At 37.9% G+C, this 23,254-nt stretch overlaps 1 protein-coding gene across 4 annotated transcripts in view; it reads left to right on the top strand.

The window, feature by feature from the left end:
- Edem3 (ER degradation enhancing alpha-mannosidase like protein 3) overlaps positions 1–23,254 on the top strand; it is a 64,057-nt gene that overhangs the window by 27,445 nt on the left and 13,358 nt on the right. For 2 of the 4 annotated variants that reach the window (XM_034513024.2, XM_076941333.1), the window contains exons 7-18: positions 295–429; positions 2,644–2,749; positions 10,056–10,153; positions 12,475–12,600; positions 12,778–12,861; positions 15,051–15,134; positions 15,763–15,887; positions 18,749–18,914; positions 19,145–19,299; positions 20,371–20,524; positions 21,919–22,110; positions 22,663–22,828. In XM_034513024.2, the coding sequence (XP_034368915.1) occupies positions 295–429; positions 2,644–2,749; positions 10,056–10,153; positions 12,475–12,600; positions 12,778–12,861; positions 15,051–15,134; positions 15,763–15,887; positions 18,749–18,914; positions 19,145–19,299; positions 20,371–20,524; positions 21,919–22,110; positions 22,663–22,828 (1,591 nt within the window). The remainder of the gene's footprint in view (positions 1–294; positions 430–2,643; positions 2,750–10,055; positions 10,154–12,474; positions 12,601–12,777; positions 12,862–15,050; positions 15,135–15,762; positions 15,888–18,748; positions 18,915–19,144; positions 19,300–20,370; positions 20,525–21,918; positions 22,111–22,662; positions 22,829–23,254) is intronic. The other 2 variants (XM_034513029.2, XM_034513026.2) reach the window with 1 other exon arrangement.

Below are 23,254 nucleotides of genomic sequence, written 5' to 3' on the forward strand. Positions count from 1 at the left end.
AGTTTCTTTTACAGCTGATCTAACTTGTATTCTTTAATGATTCTATTGTTATAATGATGTAGTATTACATCATCAAGAAAGGAAATAAATGAGAATTTATTTACTCCATAAGTTCTGTATGCCTTTTTCCTCAGATGTTTATTGGAGAGCCGCAGACATTCTTAGATTGACTTCTCTGTTCATTCACTTCATGAATCATTTCTACAATCTGATAAAGTCTTGATTGACAGTGAGATACCATAAATTCATTTTTCTCTTGGTAGTTGCTCATGGTACTATTCTCATTGTATTTAGATTAATTTAAAGTTTGGCATCAGAAAACCAGAAGCCCGGACGGGAACTGAGACAGACACCTGTACGGCTTGTGCGGGCACCTTGATTCTCGAGTTTGCTGCCTTGAGTCGGTTCACAGGAGCCTCCATATTTGAGGTTTGCTTTTATGACCTTGGATCTCCTGGGATTTGGGAGGAACTAACCTTCTCTTCATTTCCTTTGGCTAAGGATTAGGATTCTGATTGTAGGACTACTGTTGGTTTTGTGTACTTTTAATCAGATTTCAGTGTTACATGCATGGAAGTCACTGTGAGGCAGCTGTATTAAATACAAGTTCACTTTTTTGTTCACAGACCATAAAGTAAAATTTTAGTTTTCTTTTTAGAAGATTGTTTAATTACATCATGTACATTTAATAACTCCTTGTTAGCACAGATGTCCTGGTATCTGTGTTTTATTTATTAGACTATCAAATGGCTTGTTGTATTTCTGAAACCTCCACAAATCATTTAATAGTGAAAAGTTTGTATATAAGCCTTGATCGAGAGTCTAATATGTACATTTGTCTATTTCAAAGGAAACATTATTCACTATTTAAAAGACTTATATCACCCCACATATTTTATTGGGGTTTATCTTTATCTTACATTAAAAAATTCTAAAGTAATTATTTATTGTAATTTAATTATCATTAGATTTCAAGAGTTACATGCCCACTTTATCAAACACATGACTTAGGCAAATGTTTTAAAGTCATAGGATGGCCACATGGCCAGGGCAGAAGTAGGGAACATACAGCACCGTTATAGAGGATGGATGTGAAGGAAGCCAGCGGGAAGATCTTGTCTGCTCCTGTCTGGGGTGAATGAATGCCTGTGCATTCGTATGCCTTGAGGGCAGATTTATCAGATGCTACTGGTAAATGTTTTAAACCTTTTTGTCTAGTAGTTTATCTTCAATAAACATATAGGTAATTGTAATACGTTTTAATATAAACTAAAAACTTTTTGAGATATTGATGCATTTATAGGCAAAATGAGTTTCAGTGAGAGACGCCTGCAGTCAGTGAGTGGACAAATGTAGTTGGATTTAGAGCCCATGTCTTTACCGTTTTCATTGGCCTGTTTTGTTTTTTGAGTAAATGTTGAAAAATCATGATTTTTGAAATTGTCTAATATGCCTCTGACAGAGCCTTACTGCTAGCAGGGCTTTGAGCTGCAGTCTGGTTGTTTTTTTTTTTTTTTTTTTTTTTTTTGATGTGAAACCACATCTATGCTCAATGACTTAGTTTTGTCTCTCTCTGTTATAGTCACAAGTTGAGAAACTGTGACTAGTGACGGTATGACCCACAATGCCTGAACTGTTTTCCCTCTGACCCATGTCCAAAAAACTTTCCTGCCCCTAATATATGGAGACCAATATACAAAAAAGTCAGAGATCTTGCATTAGTGCCCTATAATTAAATTTTAAACTTTGGTTAAACCCGTAGTTGTACTGTGCCTATTTTTTTTTCCTTTAAGCTATAAAATAGGAATAGGGAAATATAATCAGTAGCAAGCTTTCCGGATTTGAAAATCCACTACATAACTGTAGTTGTGATCTTCGTTGTTGAAATACAATTACCATGCAAAGTTTGCATCAAGAATGTAAATGATTTTGTGCTCTATTGCCACACTTACAAAGTAATATATTAGGTGTAATGATTTTTTTCTTGCAGTGCTAAATAAGTTCATGCCTTAAAAGTAATTTAGAATTTTACTGGTAGCTACCCTTTGCCATTCCACTTGGAACATCTTTTATTGAAAGCTAAGAGTTTTATAAGAAATAGTTTCAATTTAATATCCAGTGAATAAAAATAAATGAAAGTTGTCATAAGATTATACATTATATATATATATACATTAATATATAAATAAGTCTTCAGTAGGCTAGCTGATTTGCTAATTTTTCACTAATAAAATTATGTGTCACTTATAAAACAGCATCTGAAATGACTTTGAAAGACCATAGCAACTCCGAATCTTCTTCAAGTTTGCTAAATGAGACTACTTTAGGAGATTTCTACTTTGCACTTAGGTGGTAAGAATTATTTTAACAAGTGCATTTAATTATGTCAACAGTTGATATAATAATCTATATATGTATGTGACCCGTGCTACAAGGGTAAATGGCCATGGGTATTCTCCAAGTGAGAGTATTTAATCTGAAGTGGTTGAAAATGAGCCAGCACAAGATTTTAAGGAAATTTATAAGTGGTTGTCTTAAGACTTTTGCTTAATTCTTTAAAGATCCTGTGGCTCTTTGATTTATAAATTTCCCACTCTTTGCCAAAGACAAAAATTTTTAAATGTTTTTGTTTTTTAATTATAGGAATATGCAAGAAAAGCTCTTGATTTTCTCTGGGAAAAAAGACAGCGAAGTAGCAATTTAGTAGGTGTGACTATCAATATTCATACTGGAGACTGGGTGCGCAAAGGTATGCAAACTGGGCCTATAGACCCAGACCTTTACATCCTCAGGGTGGTTGGTGAATGCAGTATTTGTGAAAATAATTAGGATAGCATTGTCTCATAAACTTAGTGAGCATAGCATTAACAGGTGCAAGGAGAAACGAGACACCGGGGCTGATTTCCTTGAGGACTAAGGAATCAGAATACTTCATCTCACTTCATGGTTTAGTGGATATATATAATAATGTTATCACAACCTCCTCTCTTCCCATCTTTATCTCTCTCTCTCTCTCTCTCTCTCTCTCTCTCTCTCTCTCTCTGTGTGTGTGTGTGTGTGTGTGTGTGTGTGTGTGTGTGTATAGAGTGGAGCACAGACTCTGGAGTCATATTGTTGGAATTTAAGCTGTATGATCTTGAGCAAATTATGTACCTTATGTCTATCTGTATCCATCACTGTAAGATGAGGCATTAGTACTACTTCAGAGTTACTGTGAAGGTTAAGTGACTTGACTTGGAATCCTGAGGACAGTCCTGGCATGTATGCTGTGTGTACTTACTATGAAAAGTCACTGATAGTGACTAATGACTTTACTTCTGGAATCTAGCCTGAGGAAATAGTACAAACACACAGGAAACTTGTTTTCAAAGATATTTATCACATATTTATTTATAATACTGGAAAGCAGAATTAAGTGATAATAACATAATAACTTAAAAATTTATATTCTACATGTTGCAGTATTAAGTTTTTAAAATTAGAATCAGGGAAAGAAACGTAACAATGCTATGAGCAAATAATATCTGGCATTGGATAAAGACTGTTTTATGTTTTAAAACTCCCCAATTAGACAAGCACTGTAGAATGGAAATACACTGGACTGTTCCTAATGAGTTATCTTTTATGTTTCTCTGCTTTACAAAAGGCTTGTCTTGTTTGTTTATAAATAAAAATTAAGTACTTGCATATAAATAAAAGTTAATGAATTTATTAACCTGACAATTAAACTAAGTGCATTGCTTATATTTAATATTATATAATTTTTTGTTTCTTCCCACATTCTTTCCCTAATTCCTGTCTCCCTCCTCATTTGATCCTTCCATATCAGCTCGCCACCCCTCATTTCCCTTTCTAGAGTGACCCCATTCTCCACCCAGCCCCTTACTCTGTACCTGACCACTGAGGGTATGTGGGTGTAGCTTACTAGTGGGAGACTTAGCAGCTAAAACCTACGGATAAATGAGCACACGTCATATCTGTATTTGATGTATTTGAATCTAGGTTATCATTCAGATGATTTTTTTCTTTTGAATTATTAACAATAAAATATATATGTAATATGCATACTATAATATTTTAAAGAGAAAAATTTTAAATGTGAAGAGCTGTCAGCTTTAATGTTAATCTTTGTTGTGTCTCAGGCAGTGTGCCAGTAATTTTATTTATATTCAGTGTGCTGGTTTCTGTTTTCGTCTGAACGTGTCCTTAGTTTTCTGGATTTGTATACAGATTATTTTCCCAAATTTGCAAGATGGGCCTCCATCCCAGAAGTCATGAGTTAGAATTCTACCTAGTGAGAGAGGTTTGGTCCATGGAAGCAGAAAGAACTCTGTGGTTCCCTGCTAGGTCTCCATTAGACTCAGTTCCAAATCATGCAGAGATGGAAGCAACTAACTCTTTGAAAAAGTACCAGGCAAGTAGTTTTTCTGAAGTCCTATAAACCATTAAGGCATACCACTCCACATGGCAGCTCGTTCTGGGAGAAGGAGAAGGAGAAGGATGGCAGCTTTGTTAGCTATGGTGGTTGCAGAGGAGTGACTCGAGTAGCACCGGGGTCTCATGCCTGGAGAGCTCCAGGGGCCTGCAAAAGTGGTGGGTGCCTCATAAACTCCTTCCTGAGAGCTGTGGGTGATTGCTGGCTCAGAAATACTGCACACGTCGTCGGCTAGACCAAGGGCTGGCAGGACCAAAGACAGGTGGGCAGGAAGTACCCACACACAAATATGCCGTCATTAATTCTGTGCCACTAGACATTTATAATGTGTGTCTACACTGTTGGGCGGGAATGGTGATTTCCTTCTCTGTATTTTCTTTTTTTTAATGATATTTTTATCATTTAGAACAATTTTAAATTTAAATATATTTTGATCATATTCTTCCCCTCCCCCAAGTTCTTCTAGAGCCTCTCCTCCTCCCTGCTCATTCAACTTTAAATTCTTTCGTAAAAGACAAACCAAACTCCAGTACTACAGCAAACCCTAGAAAACAAAATACAGCAATACTCAAAAAAGAGAAAACACACACACACACACACAGAGAGAGAGAAACTGCAGTCCATTACTCCTTTGTCAACTTCTCCTGGACATTTGAGACCTGTCCTGGAGTGGTTAATATACCCAGGTTTATCAGGTTTATTAGTTTTTGTTTGTGTCTAAAAAAATTACTCACATTTAAATAAATAAAATCTGTAATTATTAATCCAACAAGTAAAAGAAGTGTAAGTCTTATATTTAGTATTATTCAATTTTTCTAGGTTTGTTTAAATGGTTCCTGAGAACTTACTTTATAATTCTGCAATTTTCCTTAACTTTTTTTTTTAGGTTTTTATAATCTTCTTGAATTCCTTGTAATTTCTGATTTCTAGCATGACCATTGGTTAAGGCTCAAGCCATTTAATTAGTCCTCTTTAATACTAAGTGCCTTCTGGGCAGCATTGCAGTGGTAGCTCCTGGACGCAGTCCTGTTGTCTGTGGCCCTCGCTCTGCTCCAGCCTTTATCCTGCTGCCTCCTCCCAAGTGAAGAAGCTGTGCTTCTCACTTTTATTGTTGTTGTGCTTTCCTCTTAATGAAAATTTTCATATTTAGATATTCCTAAAAAGTGCATTTTTTTTTTGTTTAAGCTTCATTAAAGTATAGCACATTGTATGTCCCTTTGAGACTTTTTTGGCTTAATAATACATTACTAAGACTCATCCTTACTGCAATGTGAAGTAACTCGAGTTTTCGAATGCTACAATAATAAACCAGTTAATGGACACTTGAGGTTTTCAAAGATTTTGCTGATGTGATCATTGGTATTAGTAACGTTGTGAAGTTACTCCTTGTCCATGAGTAAGTTTCTCTTGACTATATTTCTAGGAGTAAAAATTTTAGATAATAGTGCAAGTTAATGTTCTCCATCTCAGGATATAAATTGTAATCCCAATTTATTTCATTTCTGTGTGCTTTAGTAGCAGCATATAAGAGACCTGTATGCTGGCATCTTCTCTAACACTATATTGCCAGCCTTTTAAAGTACTTTTAAAGAGTACCAAGAAACAGATAAATAAGCAAGCCAATAAACATGAAGACGTTTGACATCATTGGTGGTCAAACGAAATGAGGGTCAAAATGCCACTTCATGTGGTTTAGGAGTTTTTTTTGTTTGTTTGTTTGTTTTGTTTTGGTACTAGGGAATCAAATCCAAGTCTTCACCTACCTAGGCAAGTGCTTTACCACTGAGCTGTGTCTCCAGCCCTGTTTGATTATGTTAAAATTATATGCTTTTGTGTGTACCGTTTGCATTTTGATTAGATTGCGATTTAAAAGTTTTCAGAATTGTCCATACATCTGCTGTTGTTTGTGAGTTGTATGTCGCTGTGCCCTTTTCCAGTTAATGGCGTGTGCTCTCCCATTTGGGTCTTTTCCTTTATAATGTCACTTTCACCAGCTTTTCTCTGTTTCCACCCTATAAATTTGGTTTTTATTTAGTTATACCTGTGATTTGGTGGTCTGTACAGTGCCTATATGCTAGTACCTGCTCTAAAATTTATCAAGTGTTCTTTTTTTGCCTAAAACATGAGCAGTGCTTGTAAATGTTTCTTACAGATTTAGGAAAGAATATTTTTCCTAATTCTTATCTGTAGAGTTCTGTATACATCAGTTTCCTCAGTTAATTTTTTGTTTCATTGGTGCATTTTAATTGCACAAAGTAATGGGCTTCACTGTGACGTTTTCAGGCACACATGCATGTCGTGTTCACTCCTCTGCACATACCTGGTTTTCACATGTGAATGAAAGCATATGATTCTTGTTTTCTAAATACCACTTCTTAATCAGTGCTTAATTGCTGTGAAGAGATACCGTGACCAAGGCTCTTATAAAAGAAAGCATTTAATTAGGGGCTTGCTTAGAGTTTCAGAGGCTTAGTCCATTATCACTATATGGGGAGCATAGAGTTACACAGGCGTAGGAGGAGTAGCTGATAGTTCTGCATTCAGGTCCACGGGACTTTTGAATCATTAAGGACCCCCTCCAGTGACACAAGAAGGCCACACCTACTTTTCACAAGGCCCAAACCTCTTTATCATTCTCAAATAGTTCCCGGTGTCTAAGCATTTAAAAATATGGGCCAATAGGGATCAGTCATCTTGTGCAAACTGCTACACAGAGTAATTCTTTGTGGCTGAGCGTACGCACGCACGCACACACGCACGCATGCACTCAGACTTTTTTTGACTATTGATTTGTTTATGAGCACCTAGATTATTTCTGTAGCTTGGCGATTGCAAACAGAGCTGCAGTAAATATCAGTATGTAGCTATCTCTATTAGGTGCCAGCTTTGACTAGTCAGATATGTACCCAGGAGAGCTATAGCAGGATCATATGGTAGTCCTATTTTTTAAAGACTTTATTTTCTCTCTCCCTTTCTCCCCTTCTCCTCCTTTCTCTCCCTCTCTGTCTGTCTGTCTCTGTCTCTCTCTCTCTCTGTTCCCCCCCCCCCAATCGTGAGGACAGTTTAATTAAAGTTTCAAAGAAAAACTCCAGGGCTGACAAGCTGTAAATCTTAGCAGCTGCCTGGAGGAGGAAGATTTTGAAGGAAAAGAGAAAGCTGTGCCATTTGAGTTAAGCCACAGTGAAAGTTAGCCACATGACAGACAAGCAGGGGAGCTTCAGAGGAAGAATGCAGCCCAATGTGTTAGGGAAAGCATACTTGAAAAAGAGACAGAAAAGAAGAAACTCAGAAAAGCTAGCACACTTACAAAGCTCCATGGCTGTGGTGTTGTGACTATACAGAAGCTGGGGCTTCTGGGAAGGACACATTATCTTATTAAAGGATAATTATTCCTCCCATCTCTTTAGTATGGCTTAAAGCAAATCAGCCATTGTACAGGGTGACATCTTCATCAATTGATTGACCAATTCAACTGATTTAACTCTTAAGGGAGAAGTCTGTGCACAGGCAGCTCAAGACAGGAAACCCAAATGGAGCAATTTCAGATATCCCCTTAGTTTTCTGGCTAGGATCTGAAGAGAGCTCTGATTTCTTATTTTTTTCCCAAATAAGCACTCCTGTCTTGTAGACACAAGGGTGGAACTAGAACTCCAGTCCAGACACTCATCCCATCTGGTGAACAGCTTTAAAATGATGTCTGGGTTTTCATGGTGAAATGGACTTCATCTGATCTTCAATTTCAGCTGTCTATTAAATGATTTTAGAGTTATGTCTTCAGAGAAGGGAATATTATAGTGGTATTGGATGCCTGTTAAGGAAAAGATATTTTCTTCTGGTCAGAAGAGTGGAATCTAAAATTTTAAAATCCATACTGAGTTGCATAGTTGCTGGGTTAATTTACATTTCAACTCAAATTATCAGTAATGTATAGACCATACTAATTACCTGTTTGTTTAACCTATCAAAATTAGACGATTTCTAGCAATGATTTTTATATGTGTTCCATTGGGTATGATGGGTGCATTCATTTTAAATTGCTGTCTCTTCTTAGCTGAATCCTTTGTCACTATGCAGCGATTTCCTTGATCTCTGCCTGTCTCTGAGTAGCTGTCTCCACTTTGTCTTGCAGTGTTTACCAGACACACCCCTCCTCATTCTACTTTCCCCTCTACAGGTGTTTACGCTCTTAATGTGTCATTTATGTGATTTACACATATCTCAACAGATTTTACCTTTTTTCATGTTAATCTGTTGATATTTTAATACAACATACTACTTTTATGTTTTTTCAGTATGTTTCATTTTTTCTAGTTGTTTTTTTATCCTCTTGTTTTTGATATTTTTGTCTTGCAAGACAAACTAAATGTCCTCTCTGACCCGTTTGTCTCACTCCTCCCCAACCCTTTATGGTATGTCGATAGTTCTGAGGATCTGTATGGTGTTTCTGTTTTCTTTTGGGTTTGTTGTTTTCTTTCTCTGTCTCTCCCTTCTTATGCTCCCTCCTTCACTGTTTGAATAGCAGCAAGCTTCACTGAAGTATTTACTTACTTGTACTTTGAGTATCACTTAAAATACATGAATTATCTCTTAATTAATTAGTATCTGTATACATGGGTTCTGCTCCAGTATTCAGTCACCCACACGTGGAGAATATTGGGGGGGGGGGGGATTGCATCTATTCTAAACATATCTATATTTATTGTCTCCAAACAATACAGTGTAATAAGCGTGTATCTAGCTTGTACTTTGTGTTAAAATGAATTTGGAGATTGCTCAAAGCATGTGAGACTGTGCCAGTTTACACCATTAAAATGACACTTGGGCATCTTTGGATTCTGGCATCCCCATGAGTCTTGAAACCAGTGTTAGGTAACAGAGGTGATGTACAGCATACTAAACTGTGTGTGGTAGTGTTCCCTGGGCACCAAAGTTCTATAGTTGTTGATTATTTTAATATTGGAGTGATGGCTTAGCTCTGTATAATTCTTGGCTTAAGTTACTTTCCATCAAGTTTTTAAAACACAACTCTTTTATTTTTAAACATCCTGTTAAAAATGTGATGTTGTTCTTATTTCTATGCCCTTAATATGTGGTCTGTCCTTTCTTTCTGGAAGATTGTAAATAACAAAAACAGGGAAAAACTTACAAAAATATTGTTACAATTTTAGGCATAAGTTTTCTTCTTTCCTTCGGCATTTTTTGGGCTTTTTAAATTTAAAATGCTTTTAATTGTTAAAATTTGGTTTTTGGTTTTTTTAGATTTTTCAATTTGTGTTGGATAAATCACTGTTAACTGTCCTCCATATAGCATAGACATGGTGATAGCTCTTTTCCTAAATAAGAAAAAAATGTAACCAATTTCATATAGCAACTTTTTAACAATAAATTATTATCAGCAAGGGAGCTGTTATTCACAAAGCAGATAAGGTTGTAATTCTAGAGATGTGCAGTTGATGCAGTAGAGTTTCATGTTAAAGCGTAATTTCATGATGTGCAATTGCTACAGTAAAGAGTTTAGTGTTGGCATGTAATTTCCGTGGGCTGCACTGCTGTCCTCATGTGAACTCCGAGTGTTCAGACACATTTAATAAAGGACCACCTTTATGTGTATTTCCTGTAGATAGTGGAGTTGGAGCAGGGATCGACTCCTATTATGAGTATCTGTTGAAAGCCTATGTCTTGCTTGGAGATGACAGTTTTCTGGAAAGATTTAATACAGTAAGTTGATTTATTTTCCTATTAATTTTGTAATTAATTTCACAAGCTCAAATTTGATGAAAACTTAACAACCTAAATGATCTTCTTAAAACAATCTGTCTTAAAATGTGTTGTAGTGTTTTGTCAGCTCTCATTGATGGCATTGGGCAAGGTAGTGTGCAAATGGAACACATCCACAAAATAATTTCCTCATCTTTTATCAGAAAATTTCTAAATCTGGCAATGTATGTTAAAATAGGTAGATTTGGGTTTTTCCTAATCTTGTTTTGAGCAAAGAAGGCAGTTACTGGAATGAGATACAGCTAGCTTTCTCCTTTTGGGTTCCAGTTCTATTTGAAATGTTGGAAGTTTAGCCTAGTCTTTGATCATACCAGCCAATCAGGTTTTGGGTAGTGCATATACATTCCAAAAGATGGTGTCTTCAGAGTGGACCATAAGAACCACACATAGAGGCTTCGGGGAAGGAGATAGTTGGATGCATTGTGGCCTGTTCGTAGTTGAAGCAAGCTGAGGTTAATGTAGCAAACTCATCAGCTGTGGCACTATATTCATTTAGACACATTTTTTTTTTTTGTCCACCCATCAGTTCATGTGTATTTTATATGTGAGTTTTGATAATGTAGTTAAAAGTAGTAGAACGATCTTGTTTGTATCCTGTGTGGGCAGCATACTGATTTTGTGAGCATCTCTGGTTGCCTTTTGGGAGATTACAAGAGTTTTTATAGATGCAGTAATTAGAACATAGCTAACTAAAAATTGTTAATAATAAAGATTAAACACCAGATGAGCTAGCAAAACAGCTTAAATTAAGGCTGAAGACATGTCTCAGTGGTTAAGAGCGCTTGCTACTTTGACAGAGAACCTGGATTCAGTTCCCAACATCCACATGGCTGCTCACGACCCCCTTAACACTAGTTCCCGGTGATCCCATGTCTTTGTCTGGCCTTTCCAGGCACCAGTCATGCATGTGGTATACAAATATGCATTCAGGCACTCACACATACACATAAAATAAAAATAAATTAAAAATACAAAATCCTACTACATTTTTGAGTACTTAAAAAACTGTCGAAGTAAGCTTTTATTTTCTTCTTAGATACGAATTAGGTCAGTACCTTACGTTCTTTGGCTCATTAATACAGCTTGTCCTGTTTTCGGAGATGAGGCACACATATAGAAGCTGTTAAAAGAAGGGGGGAAAGAGTCTCCAGTAACAGAAAAGGCAGAGGTAGCAGACCATGAGAGTGGTGGCATGAGTTTTAGTGGTAGTAACGGAATACTGGGCTAGCTGAGAAGAGACCACAGTTCTAAACTCTGTAAGATAGAAACTGTGATTTTGTTCCAACAGGACCAGAGAACATCAGTGGGCCACACAGGCATCCTAACCATGAGCTGATCACATAGTAGATAAAGATGTTTAGATCTGTTTCTCAGAAGACCCTGCCCTGCTTTTGCTTTCTGTATGTGTTCATATATACTCAAGTGTATGTGCACATGTGTGGAGGCCAGAAGCTGAGGTTGAATGTGGTCTTCAATTGCTGTATGCGTTACCTTAGTGAGACAGAATCTCTTCGCCAAACCTGGAGTTCCTCAGTTTGGCTAGACTGGCTGGGTTGATGAGGGATCTTCCTGTCTCTACCTCCGAAGCCACTGGGTTAGAGAATGGTGCTGCACCTGCCTTTGTTACAGGGATGCTGGGTGTCCGAACTCAGGTCCTCAGGTTTGTGCAGTCCCAGGAGGTCTCATGTTAGTTGTAGGCTTTAATATTCTGCCTTGGAAAGGTACAGGATCTCATGTGTGGCCTACAGTACCTTTGGACTCTTGTTCTTCTACCTCAGCCACCCAGGGTTGGCAGTGTGGGCACTGCCACCAAGGTACTAAGGTGCTAAGGTTGGACTGCATCCAGTCTTGTTCAACACCTTAGTAGTTGCTTGTACAAGCTGTTATATATCTCTCTCTCCCTACCACCCTTCTCTCGTTCAACACCTTTTAGTAGCTGTTTGTATGAGTTGTTCTCTCTGTCTCTCTCTCTCTTTCTGTGTGTGCTCATGCACCCATATGTGGTGTGTATACATGGCTTAGGTTTGACACCTTGGGCATGCTAGAGAAATGTCCTTCCATTGAGCTATACACATACTTCTGCATATGACTGAGAAAATGTTTAGCAGAATATATAATTTCTTTTACCTAAATATTTATATAATCAATTGACATATAAAGAATTTATCTATATATCTATATGTATTCAGATATAATTATTTTACTGTATTATATATATTTTTTACATCTACTCTCATGAACATTTTGTTATGATCTTTCAGCATTATGATGCCATAATGAGGTATATTAGCCAGCCACCTCTCCTACTTGATGTGCATATCCACAAACCAATGCTGAATGCTCGGACCTGGATGGATGCATTGCTTGCCTTTTTTCCAGGTTTGCAGGTAAAGAAACCCATTTTCTTCATATTAGAATAAATTTATTTTAATTAAGTGCATTTGTGATCTCTAAGATCTAAATGATAAAAGTGATCATTTCAAGGTTGTACTAACTTTGTAATATAATGGTTATAGATGAAATTAATTCATGCTTTACTAAATGATTTTGTTGTTTATGTCTAGGTTTTAAAGGGTGATATTAGACCTGCTATTGAAACTCATGAAATGTTATACCAGGTGATTAAAAAACACAATTTTCTACCAGAGGTAAGCTAATAATTGAAATTCTCCTACACATACACACAGTTCACACACATGCACACACGAGCACATACACACACATACACACACACACACACACACACACACACACACACACACACGCATACACACACACACACATATGCGTGCGTGTGTGTGTGTATTAAATTTCTTATTTAAAGCTCCACATGGCCATTCAGATCGAACTCTAACTCCAGTTCCAGGGGATTCAGCACAGATATATACAAAGGCAAAACACCTATACATATAAAATAAAAACTGAGAGTACTGTTGGCTGTTATTGATTCTGTTTAATCAGTCTTCGTCTTTCAGACATGTTTACTCCTTTAAATGTATTTTTATTTACAGTATCCTTTTGCTTTTCTTTATATGTTGAGAGGTTTCACTTAGAATAGGCTGACACTGCTCTAAAAGTCCCAGCTTACAGTTCCTCGGCCTGTGTTAACTCATCTCACTGACATATTGTCAAGTCACCTTTCTCCTTTGACTTTTTTATGTGGGTTCCAGGGATTAAACTTAGGTTGTCAGGCCTGCATGGCAAGCCTCCTGACTCGCTGAGCCATCTTGTTGGCCTCCATTCTGACTTAATGTTGCACACCAGCTAGGGAGATCTAATCATTTATCTTGTAAGCTTGTTTGGTGAAAACTATGTACATTAGATGTAATCTTGGTCATCATGCACTCATCCTAAAAATACTGACAATATCTTCATGCTGACTGAAAATGACTTTTTAAAAAACAGTATTATATTCATAATAGCTGTCTTTGTTATATTGATTTGAAAGGATACTGATCGCTTGCTTTTTGGCTTGCCACAAATATACCTTTATAAATTTTGTACCCTGTTTGTGGCCCCTTTCTTTCCATTGTCTGTGAAATACCCAAGGTTTCCATTTCCTTAGGTGTTTCCTAAGGCATTAGCTGTGGAAAGTATAGTTTTGTTAACCTTCAAGTGCAAGGCTTTGCACTGCAGAAAGCTCATCTTCATGCTAAGTTACATGAGGCTTCAATTAAATGCACTGATCACAGATGAAGTTTTTCTCCAATTTCTATTAAAAAAAACAAACAAAACCACCAAAAATTCTTATTGGCTATTGAGACTCAAATGATGGCTCAGTGGTTAAGAGCACTGGCTGATTTTCCAGAGGACCCGGGTTTCACTCTCAGTCTCACATGGTAGCTCACAGCCATCTTTACCTCCAATTCCAGGGGACTCAGCACAGACATACACATAAAATAAAATCATTGAAGAACATAGTTGGCTGTTAGTGATTATGTCTTAAATAGACTAATTTTAAGTAAGTCCTTGATTCATTTCACAGAGGATTTGACATTATTATAAAAGAAAATAGGCTACAATAAAAATATATCCTTGAAAATACATAAAATAAAAAGAACAGAAAATACATAGAAGAGAGTAAATTTTAAGTGTTCTTAAAAAATGTTATGTTAGATAAAACATGTATGAATTGACTTGACTTAACATTTCACTGTGTGTGAGTACATGAAAACTATATGCTGTGCACCATAAACAGTTTGGTCAACTAAAAAGACTAAAAGAAAATCAGAACAACAGATAAGAACTAATTCAGAGGGAAAAGGAAAGAAACAAAAGGAAAATGCAGTTATTAACAACATAGGATGTATTTATCGCCACTACCGAATGTCATTTTTGAGGTTTTCTGATTTTATTGTTGGTCCAGTTGGTTATTTAAAAGGTAATGTAGGGCTGTGGAGACGGCTCGGTTGGCGAAGGGCTTGCCATGCAAGCATGAAGACCTGAGTCCAGTCCCTAGAGCTCAGGGGAGTGCACGCCTGGAATCCCAGCGTAGGGGAGGCAGAGGCAGGTCACTCTCTGGGGCTCACTGGTCAGCTACCCTACTTGGTGAGATGGAAGGCACTGAGGAACACGGGAGTTGACCCTCCATGAGTACTTCTATGATTACACACAGACATGAGCATGCACACACAGAAAAATAACTCACTAAGCTTGGCTAAACTGTCCTTCCAGAGATGAATTAGTATTTTAGTAACAATAGTATTTCATGGATGAAAATGGACCCTGACTTGAGTATTAATTACTTTTGCCTTTGTATATGTTGCTTTGTTTTCTAGAACTGATCGTTTATTTTTCAGTCACAGTTTGGTGCTTACTTATCTGTTGTTCTGTCCAGGCATTTACTACAGATTTCAGGGTCCATTGGGCCCAGCATCCGTTAAGGCCAGAGTTCGCAGAAAGTACCTACTTCTTATATAAGGTAAGATAACCTACCACTCTTGGCCTTCTCCCTACGTCTTCTTGTCTCTCTTGCTCTTTTATAATAAAAAATAGTATTCATGGTTATAATGGTTTGATATATCATGATTTGCATTCATGTAGCTCATAAAATTATAGAAAGATATAGGATTTGATGTGAAGTTAATGCCTTTTCAAATATAATTCTAAAGACCTGAGGTAGAGGCTAAAGCTCCAAACAGAAGACTCAGGAAATTGAGATCTCAACTACGCTATACATTAGCCCCTTCTGAACTCTGTAAACATCTCTGCTGCAGAGAAGAAGGGCATGAGAACAAAAAAGAAAACAAACAAAACCCAACAATTTTACATTGAGGATCTGTGTCCTAAAGCAAGTCTCTTCCCTTCAACCAGGGAGTTCTTTTGAGTATTTAGAGATGTAACTTAAAGGCTAAGGTTATGGTTTTAGTTGTTTGAAAGTCTATAAATCAAATTTGTGGTGTATTTCCAAACCTACTTCCTGTGTAACGTGTGCCCAACACAAGGCCTGGCATCTAGCAGGCACTCAATAATTACTGGATGGGAGAATGGGTGGGTGTATGGCAGCATATGTGCTATGTCTAGACATACATGTATTATCCTTTCCATAGGCTACAGGAGACCCTTACTACCTTGAAGTAGGGAAAACACTCATTGAAAATCTGAACAAGTATGCTCGAGTGCCTTGCGGGTTTGCGGCCATGAAGGATGTTCGCACCGGGAGCCATGAGGACAGGTAAACAAGCACCATCCGCTTTCCTCAGCAAGGCCACAGCACAACAGACAGAGACACTGAATGCTAGAGCTCCCGAGGATGCAAAGTTCAGTTCATTGTGTTTGGTTTTGTTTTTAAAAACCTCTTTGATCTGCTCGTTTCTGTTTCAGTAGCTATCTTTTGTTGACCTCAGTGAGTTTGTGACTGACCCAGCTAGTCCCAGATCCTGAGCTCTAGGCTGCAAATAAACATAGTTTCTGCCTTGATCTTGAGAAGCTGATTTTTTTAAAGCTTGAATTTAGAACTTTTTTTTTTTTTTTAAGATTTATTTTATTTTACTTGAGTACACTGTAGCTGTCTTCAGACACACCAGAAGAGGACATCAGATCCCATTACAGATGGTGATGAGCCACCATATGGTTGCTGGGAATTGAACTTAGGACCTCTGGAAGAGCAGTCAGTGCTATTAACCACTGAGCCAACCCTCCAGCCACGAACTTTATATTTAGCCTAGGGAATTTTCATTTTGTTTATAGACAAAGTTTTGGAGCTGAATATCATCTCAGGAGTCTTGGCTGAACTGCTGGTTTTCAGTATCCTGCAGCTTAGAGAAATATCATTTCTCTAATTGATGAGGAAGAATTTTGGATTGGGATTGTGACCAGTCCTCATAGAGGGCACTTGAGAACTTTAGTGACAGGCTGTTTGCTTTGGGTGCATATTCCCTACAGATCTACTGGCATTATCTGGTAGTCACAAGCATCCAAATGCAACACACACACACACACGCACACACACACACACACACACACTTCTCAAGAAGAGAATATTTGTATTTTTCTAGTAATATGTGATTACTAAAAATAATCTAATTGACAATAAGTAAATAAATAAATAAATAAATAAATGAAAATCTTTGGAAGACCCTGCTGTAAAGTGCCTAAGATGATACTAAACAATTTGGTGGTCATGTTAGACATGGGTAATGCCTCCGAATTTGTGTTTGTGTATATGTGTCTGTCTTTAGACACAGCCAGATCATCTGGAACTCATCTGGAGATGAGTGATCCAACTATGTCTTACTCTTTTCTAGATGTTTACAAAACATGTTTTACAATCACTTCACGGATTTGCTTAGTCTCACTGTCCTTACTCACTAATCTACCCCTCAATCACAGTTCTCAAAGTAGCATTCAGAAAGGCGGAGCTGCAGTAAGCTTAGTACAGACTAACAGGATAGTTTTTTTTCTAACAAGGTTGGCATCAAAAATAGGCCACAAGGTTTTAAAATATTATAACCAGGAGATGGCTCAGTGGGTGAAGTGCTTGCTGCATGTACAGCATGAGGACTGTGGTCCCAGCATCCACATGCCAGGCCTGCTCGCATGTGTTCATAAGCCCAGGGCAGAAGCAGGCTACTCAGAGCTCACTGGCCACCTGGTCTAACCAGCTGACTAGTTCCAGGCGTGGTGGAAAATTTTCTCTCTGATTGTAAGGTGGAGAGTGATAGAACACACCCATGTCAGCCTCTGACTGCCCATGCACACTACACAGCCGTGCAGATACAGGAAAGAGTAGAGCTGTGGTACTGTTTTTGTTCCTTTTGTGGAACAGGAAACAGAAGTCACAGTCTTTAGGTAATGTCCCAATGGCCAGCGACCTTCTTAGCAGAAGAACTTCATCTTTAAAGCCCAGCTCTTCATCATTCTCATTATTCTTAGTAATGCTCTTTCAATTTGATTCACTTTAGTAAGCATCACTGAGGACCCCGATAAGCCAAGAGCTGGGCTTGGCTAGAAGTCTGATTGGATGCAACCTGTTAAATAAACCATAGGCATTTGTTACTGTCAAAGCCTGGTGCCTTGTTGTGGGAGGTAGTAAATGTACTTAAATTTGATGTTGCAATTCCATCTCCTCCCTATCTACTCTTTTCCTGACATGTAAGTTACTTAAATGTCCTCTTTAAATGTTGTAACATCCGACTGTATGTGAAGGCATGTCCATACTTGCCTCTTTCTTGCCTTAGCTATATAGTAAACAAATAGATAAAAGTTCACAGCTCTGGGACCTCAGTATTGTACAGAGCTGTGCCTACAGTCCTGGGGCTTTGCATTTACTTTTATGGAACTTTTTATAAATGATACCTTTAAAGTCTTTTCATTACTTAAATTCCTGCATAACAAATGTCATCAAAGTGCCATTTCTTATCCATGTGTAAACTTGACTGGAAGATTCTTATATGGGTCTCATTAGTAAACTTCATCTGGAAGTTTACTTATTGTGTCTGTGCTGTTTTCTCCATAGTAGAAAACCTGTTAAAGGAGTAGTGTGGGGGCTGCTGAGATGGCTGAGTGGTTAAGAATACAGGCTATTCTTCCAGAGGTCCTGAGTTCAGTTCCCAGCAACCACATGGCCTTCTAGAAAGGGATCTGATGCCCTCTTCTAGTATATAGGGGTGCATGCAGACATAGCACACGTACATTTAAGCAAAACAAAACATAAGTAAATAAATTAAAAACAAAACAAAACAGACAATTGTGGCTTAGGCCTTAATCCCAGCAAAGGCAGAGGAAAGCCACCTTCTGTGAGTTCAAGGACAGCCTGGTCTACAGAGAGAATTCCAGTTCCAGAACAGCCAAAGCTCCCTGTCTCAGACAAACAAACAAACAAACAAACAAAAAACTAGAGTGGTGTGAATTTTGTGTTTGTGTGGGATATTTTGCAGGTTTTAAGATTAATGGTAGTGGTAGACAGCTCCTCTGGTTTTTTATGCCATACTGGAGTTCAGGTTATTTTGACCTGAAGATTGAAACACTTTGTATTATATTGATTCTATCACTGATATTTGGATTTTTAAATATTTATTTGTGACTTCAATTTAGAATGGATTCATTCTTCTTGGCTGAAATGTTTAAATATCTGTACCTGTTATTTGCTGATAAAGAGGACATTATTTTTGACATAGAAGACTATATCTTTACAACAGAAGCTCATCTGTTACCTCTTTGGCTGTCTACCACAAACCGAAGCGTCTCGAAGAAGAACACAGTGAGTTCTTCATGACCTTTCACTTTTATATATTTGTTTTATTTTTCTAAGTAGAAAGTAACCCATAATTATAACTCAGATAATATATGCATGGTAGAAGGGGACTACTTACAATATTGTCTCATTTTCTTTTAGGACATCACTCTTGTTTAATAAAAAATATTTCTTTTTTATCCATAATATTAAGTATCACTATTATTCTTAGTTACATATTTTGTTTTATGTTCTAGACCTCAGAATACACAGAACTGGATGATAGTAATTTTGACTGGACTTGTCCAAACACTCAGATTCTTTTTCCTAATGATCCATTGTATGCTCAGAGCATCCGTGAACCCTTGAAAAATGTGGTGGATAAGAGCTGTCCAAGAGGCATCATCAGAGTGTAAGATGTATTGTCTTATATTTAATACCATAGTTATTTTATAATAAATACCATTGTATTTAATAATGTAGTTAATACTATTAATTCATAATAAATAACTGTACCTAAGGAGCTGTAACAATAGTCAAAAAGACTTTCACTTAGACCAGAGGTACTGAGATATGAGTTTTTATTGAATAAAAATTATGTGAACTTTTTTATTTTTGTTTAATAGTAGATAGTATACAACAGTTTTTAAATTTATCCAGCTCATTTTTTGACATGAGATGCATCAGTTATTTCAGTGGGTCTTGATGTTCCCTCTGTAGTTTCTGCATAGTGGAAAGACAGTTTTTGTATTGCTCTGTTTGTGTTTTATTGTTTTTAGAATTCCTTCTTCACTTGATTATAACTAAACTTATTTGGGAGGCTATAAACAAACTCATTTCCTTCTATCTAGGTCGTTATCATAAAGACTCTTGACTACACGGGGCTAAAAGAATGAAGTAGGCATTATGATTCACTGATGAAAAGATTATTTCCAATATGCTTTTAAAATATTGGAAGAGCTGGTGAGGTGGCTCAGCAGTTAGGAGCCATGGCTGCCCTTCCAGAAGACCCGGGTTCAATTCCTTGTACCCAAATAGCAGCTCATAACTCTGTGTAACTTTAGACCTAGGGATGTGACGTCCTCCTCTGGCTTTGAAGGGCACTGCGTGCACATGGTGCACAGACATACATGCAGACAGAACACCGCTATACATACAGTTTCTAAAAGTTAAAACTGGGAAAAAATTGTGAGAAATATTAAGTTTTTAGAGAAAGACAACATACATGATCTAGTTTACTGGAACACACAAGGAGTGTCACACAGGCACGCAAACACACACACACACTTACATACACGGATGAAAGTGGCACAGTTTGTTAATAGTCAGAATTATGCATGGTAAAACGAATTACTGCACAGGCTCTACCAGATCTAAAATTAGCTGTTTTGCAAATATTTACTAAGATTATTCGTATTTCATTTTTATATTTTACTACTTGCAATATGTAGTTGTAAGCCTTGCTTCTGATTCCTTTCAGCAGAGAGGAGAGTTTCAGAAGTGGAGCTAAGCCTCCTCTGAGAGCCAGAGATTTTATGGCCACTAACCCTGAACATTTAGAAATCCTGAAGAAGATGGGGGTGAGTTTGATTCACCTCAAAGATGGGCGAGTCCAGCTGGTCCAACATGCAGTCCAAGTAAGACATTGCTGTGTGGGCTAGGTACTGTCTCTCTGCTCTGCTGTGTGGGCTAGGTACTGTCTCTTTGCTCTGTAGCTTGAACAGGGTGGTGGCGTTTGACTGTTGAAAGCTTGAGGAGGAAGCACACATGGAAGTCTTTTGGAAAGATCCAAATTCTTGTGATCAGTTGGGATAATTCATTATATAGCACTATTGTCAAAAATAGGATGTAAATCTAAATTTTCTTTCTAAGTTCATTGTCTTTCCATTATTTTATTTCAAGTTAGTGGTTAATTTTAATATTTATATAATAATATTTCACACTGTTTTAGTTTCCTGAAAGCATTGAATCTTGGTAGTTCATTCATCACAGAAACCAAGCTTTGCATATATTTGTACCTGAAAAATATAACATACTTTTTAGATAAATTTTCATTGGTTTTTACTTTAAAGTTTTTATAACATGGAACTTTTAAGTTAATTATGTTATTAGCAGTTTGACTCTGAGAAGCATAGTATTCTGCATAATTTTAAGCTAGAAGCACACTCAGATAACTTTTACTCCCAAATCAGCTTTCCCATGACGTCACCTTTCCCTCACATTTTTATCTATTTATTTGTCACCTCCGTCTTTCATTTAAGACTGTCTCTGTCCTTATGGTCCTTAATTGTGAGTGTGGCATCTGTAATGCTTTCACTTAGGCCATCATTGAAGTAGTGGCTACCTGTGGCCTCTTAATCATTAATACAGCTTAACTTTGCTTAACTGTTGACTTTCCTTCTCTTAAGATATTTTCTTCTTTTTGGCTCCCAGGGTATCCCAGCAACATAGTTCCTTTGCCTTGTAGATTCCTTTGTAGCTCTGCTTCCCTGGCACACCCACTCAGTATAGGCCCATCTGAGGCTCTAGGTGACATTCCTTTCTCTCTTCTCTAACAGTATCCTGTTTCTGCTGCTAGCTTTGAATGGTTGATGTCTTGGACATGTGCATATAGCACTGATTCTGAACTTTACCTTAAACCCAACTTTAATACCTCTGTTCCATATTTCTGCATCTCAGCCTGTTTCTGCCCTAACTTGAATTGTGTCTTCTTTCTCTGAAAGCAGAAGCTTTCTTTTCCCTCAAAGGGGAAGCCAGTAGAGGTGCTGGGGCATTTGATACAGGACAGTTTCTCCCCAGAGCCGGCATGGATAGTAGGAAAGAGACACTGAGAAAAGTTGTAGACAATTGATTTTAGAAAATTTAATTGATAAAAGTAGTGTATTGAACTTGAGTTAGATTGCACATATTTAGTGGAAACCTAAACTAGAAGGAGAGAACTTCCACATACAAGTGTGTAATTTAGGAAGTCAAAAGGATGGGGAGATTGCAGGAGGACAGCTAAGCTCCACCAAATCTGTTTCTCTCATAGGCTGCTAGTTCAATTGATGCTGAAGATGGGTTGCGGTTCATGCAGGAGATGATAGAGCTGTCCAGTCAGCAACAGAAGGAGCAGCAGCTGCCTCCTCGAGCTGTCCAGATTATCTCTCACCCGTTTTTTGGCAGGGTAGTCTTAACTGCTGGACCAGCTCAGTTTGGGCTGGATCTATCTAAACACAAAGAGGTATGTGCACTCCAGTAAGCTTACTGGAGTTTAAATAGTAAGTATTTGACTTCTTTGTATCTTACTTAGTAGCTTTATGTGTAGAAGTTGGGGGACTCGGTGGTGGAAACACATACTCAGCTGAGCGAGACCCTGGCTTCAGTCCCCAGCATAGCACAACACAGCATTACTGGCTGAGTGGCTGTGGTTGTTAGAGTGCTTGCCGTGCACCCATGAAGACCTGCGTCCATCCCCAAGCACCCACATTAAAGCCAGGCATGTTAGTGCCCTCTTTTAATCCCAGTACTGTGGGGCAGAACCAGGAGGATCTCTAAGGATCCCTTGGCCAGACTATGATCCCCAAGTTCTGTGAGAAACCCAGTCTCAAAAGATGAGGTGAATCGCTCTTGATGGTAGATGAGACTGATGACCTGTAGCTTTTATGTGTGTCCACACACTCAGAAGAGAGAGATGGAGGGAGAGCGAGCCCTTCCCATAAAGCTCATGATACTAAAGTTCAATGACTAGGTTATAATTGAAGAAGATGATTTAGTTTGATTTTGTTTCTGACAGACAAGAGGATTTGTTGCAAGCAGTAAGCCATATAATGGTTGTTCAGAGCTCACTAACCCTGAGGCAGTGATGGGAAAAATTGCCTTGATACAAAGAGGACAGTGCATGTTTGCAGAAAAGGCACGCAACATCCAGAATGCTGGCGCCATTGGCGGCATTGTAATTGGTGAGTGGTCCTCTATGTCACTGTATTGGGTGGAGGAGATGATTGGGGCCTTCTCCTTTTATTTTTTAAAAATCTTGTCAAAGGGATGTTCAGGTTATTTATATTTTGACAACGTAAAGGAGAGATGATTCAGTGATGTGATCATTTCTTGAAAATTCAGAACTTGTTTCTGTATACTGATGTCAGTGAGAATGCTTGGGGTGAGGTGTGCGTGTGGAGTCAGTACTGTGGAAACGCCCAGAGTCTGGAAAAGAAACTGTCCCTGAGACCCAGAGTCCCCTGCACTCAGCACCTGCAGTGGCAGCCTGTAGAGATTTTTGTCCCTCCACAGGGTGACAGGCTTTAGAATCCCAGACCTGTGGGTGCACTTGGTGGCTCGACCACAGAGCGGCAGTGCAGTGTTGGCTGAGCTGCAGTAGTTTGGTA

This window comes from Arvicanthis niloticus, chromosome 10 (genome assembly GCF_011762505.2).
Source record: "Arvicanthis niloticus isolate mArvNil1 chromosome 10, mArvNil1.pat.X, whole genome shotgun sequence".
Taxonomy (NCBI): domain Eukaryota; kingdom Metazoa; phylum Chordata; class Mammalia; order Rodentia; family Muridae; genus Arvicanthis; species Arvicanthis niloticus.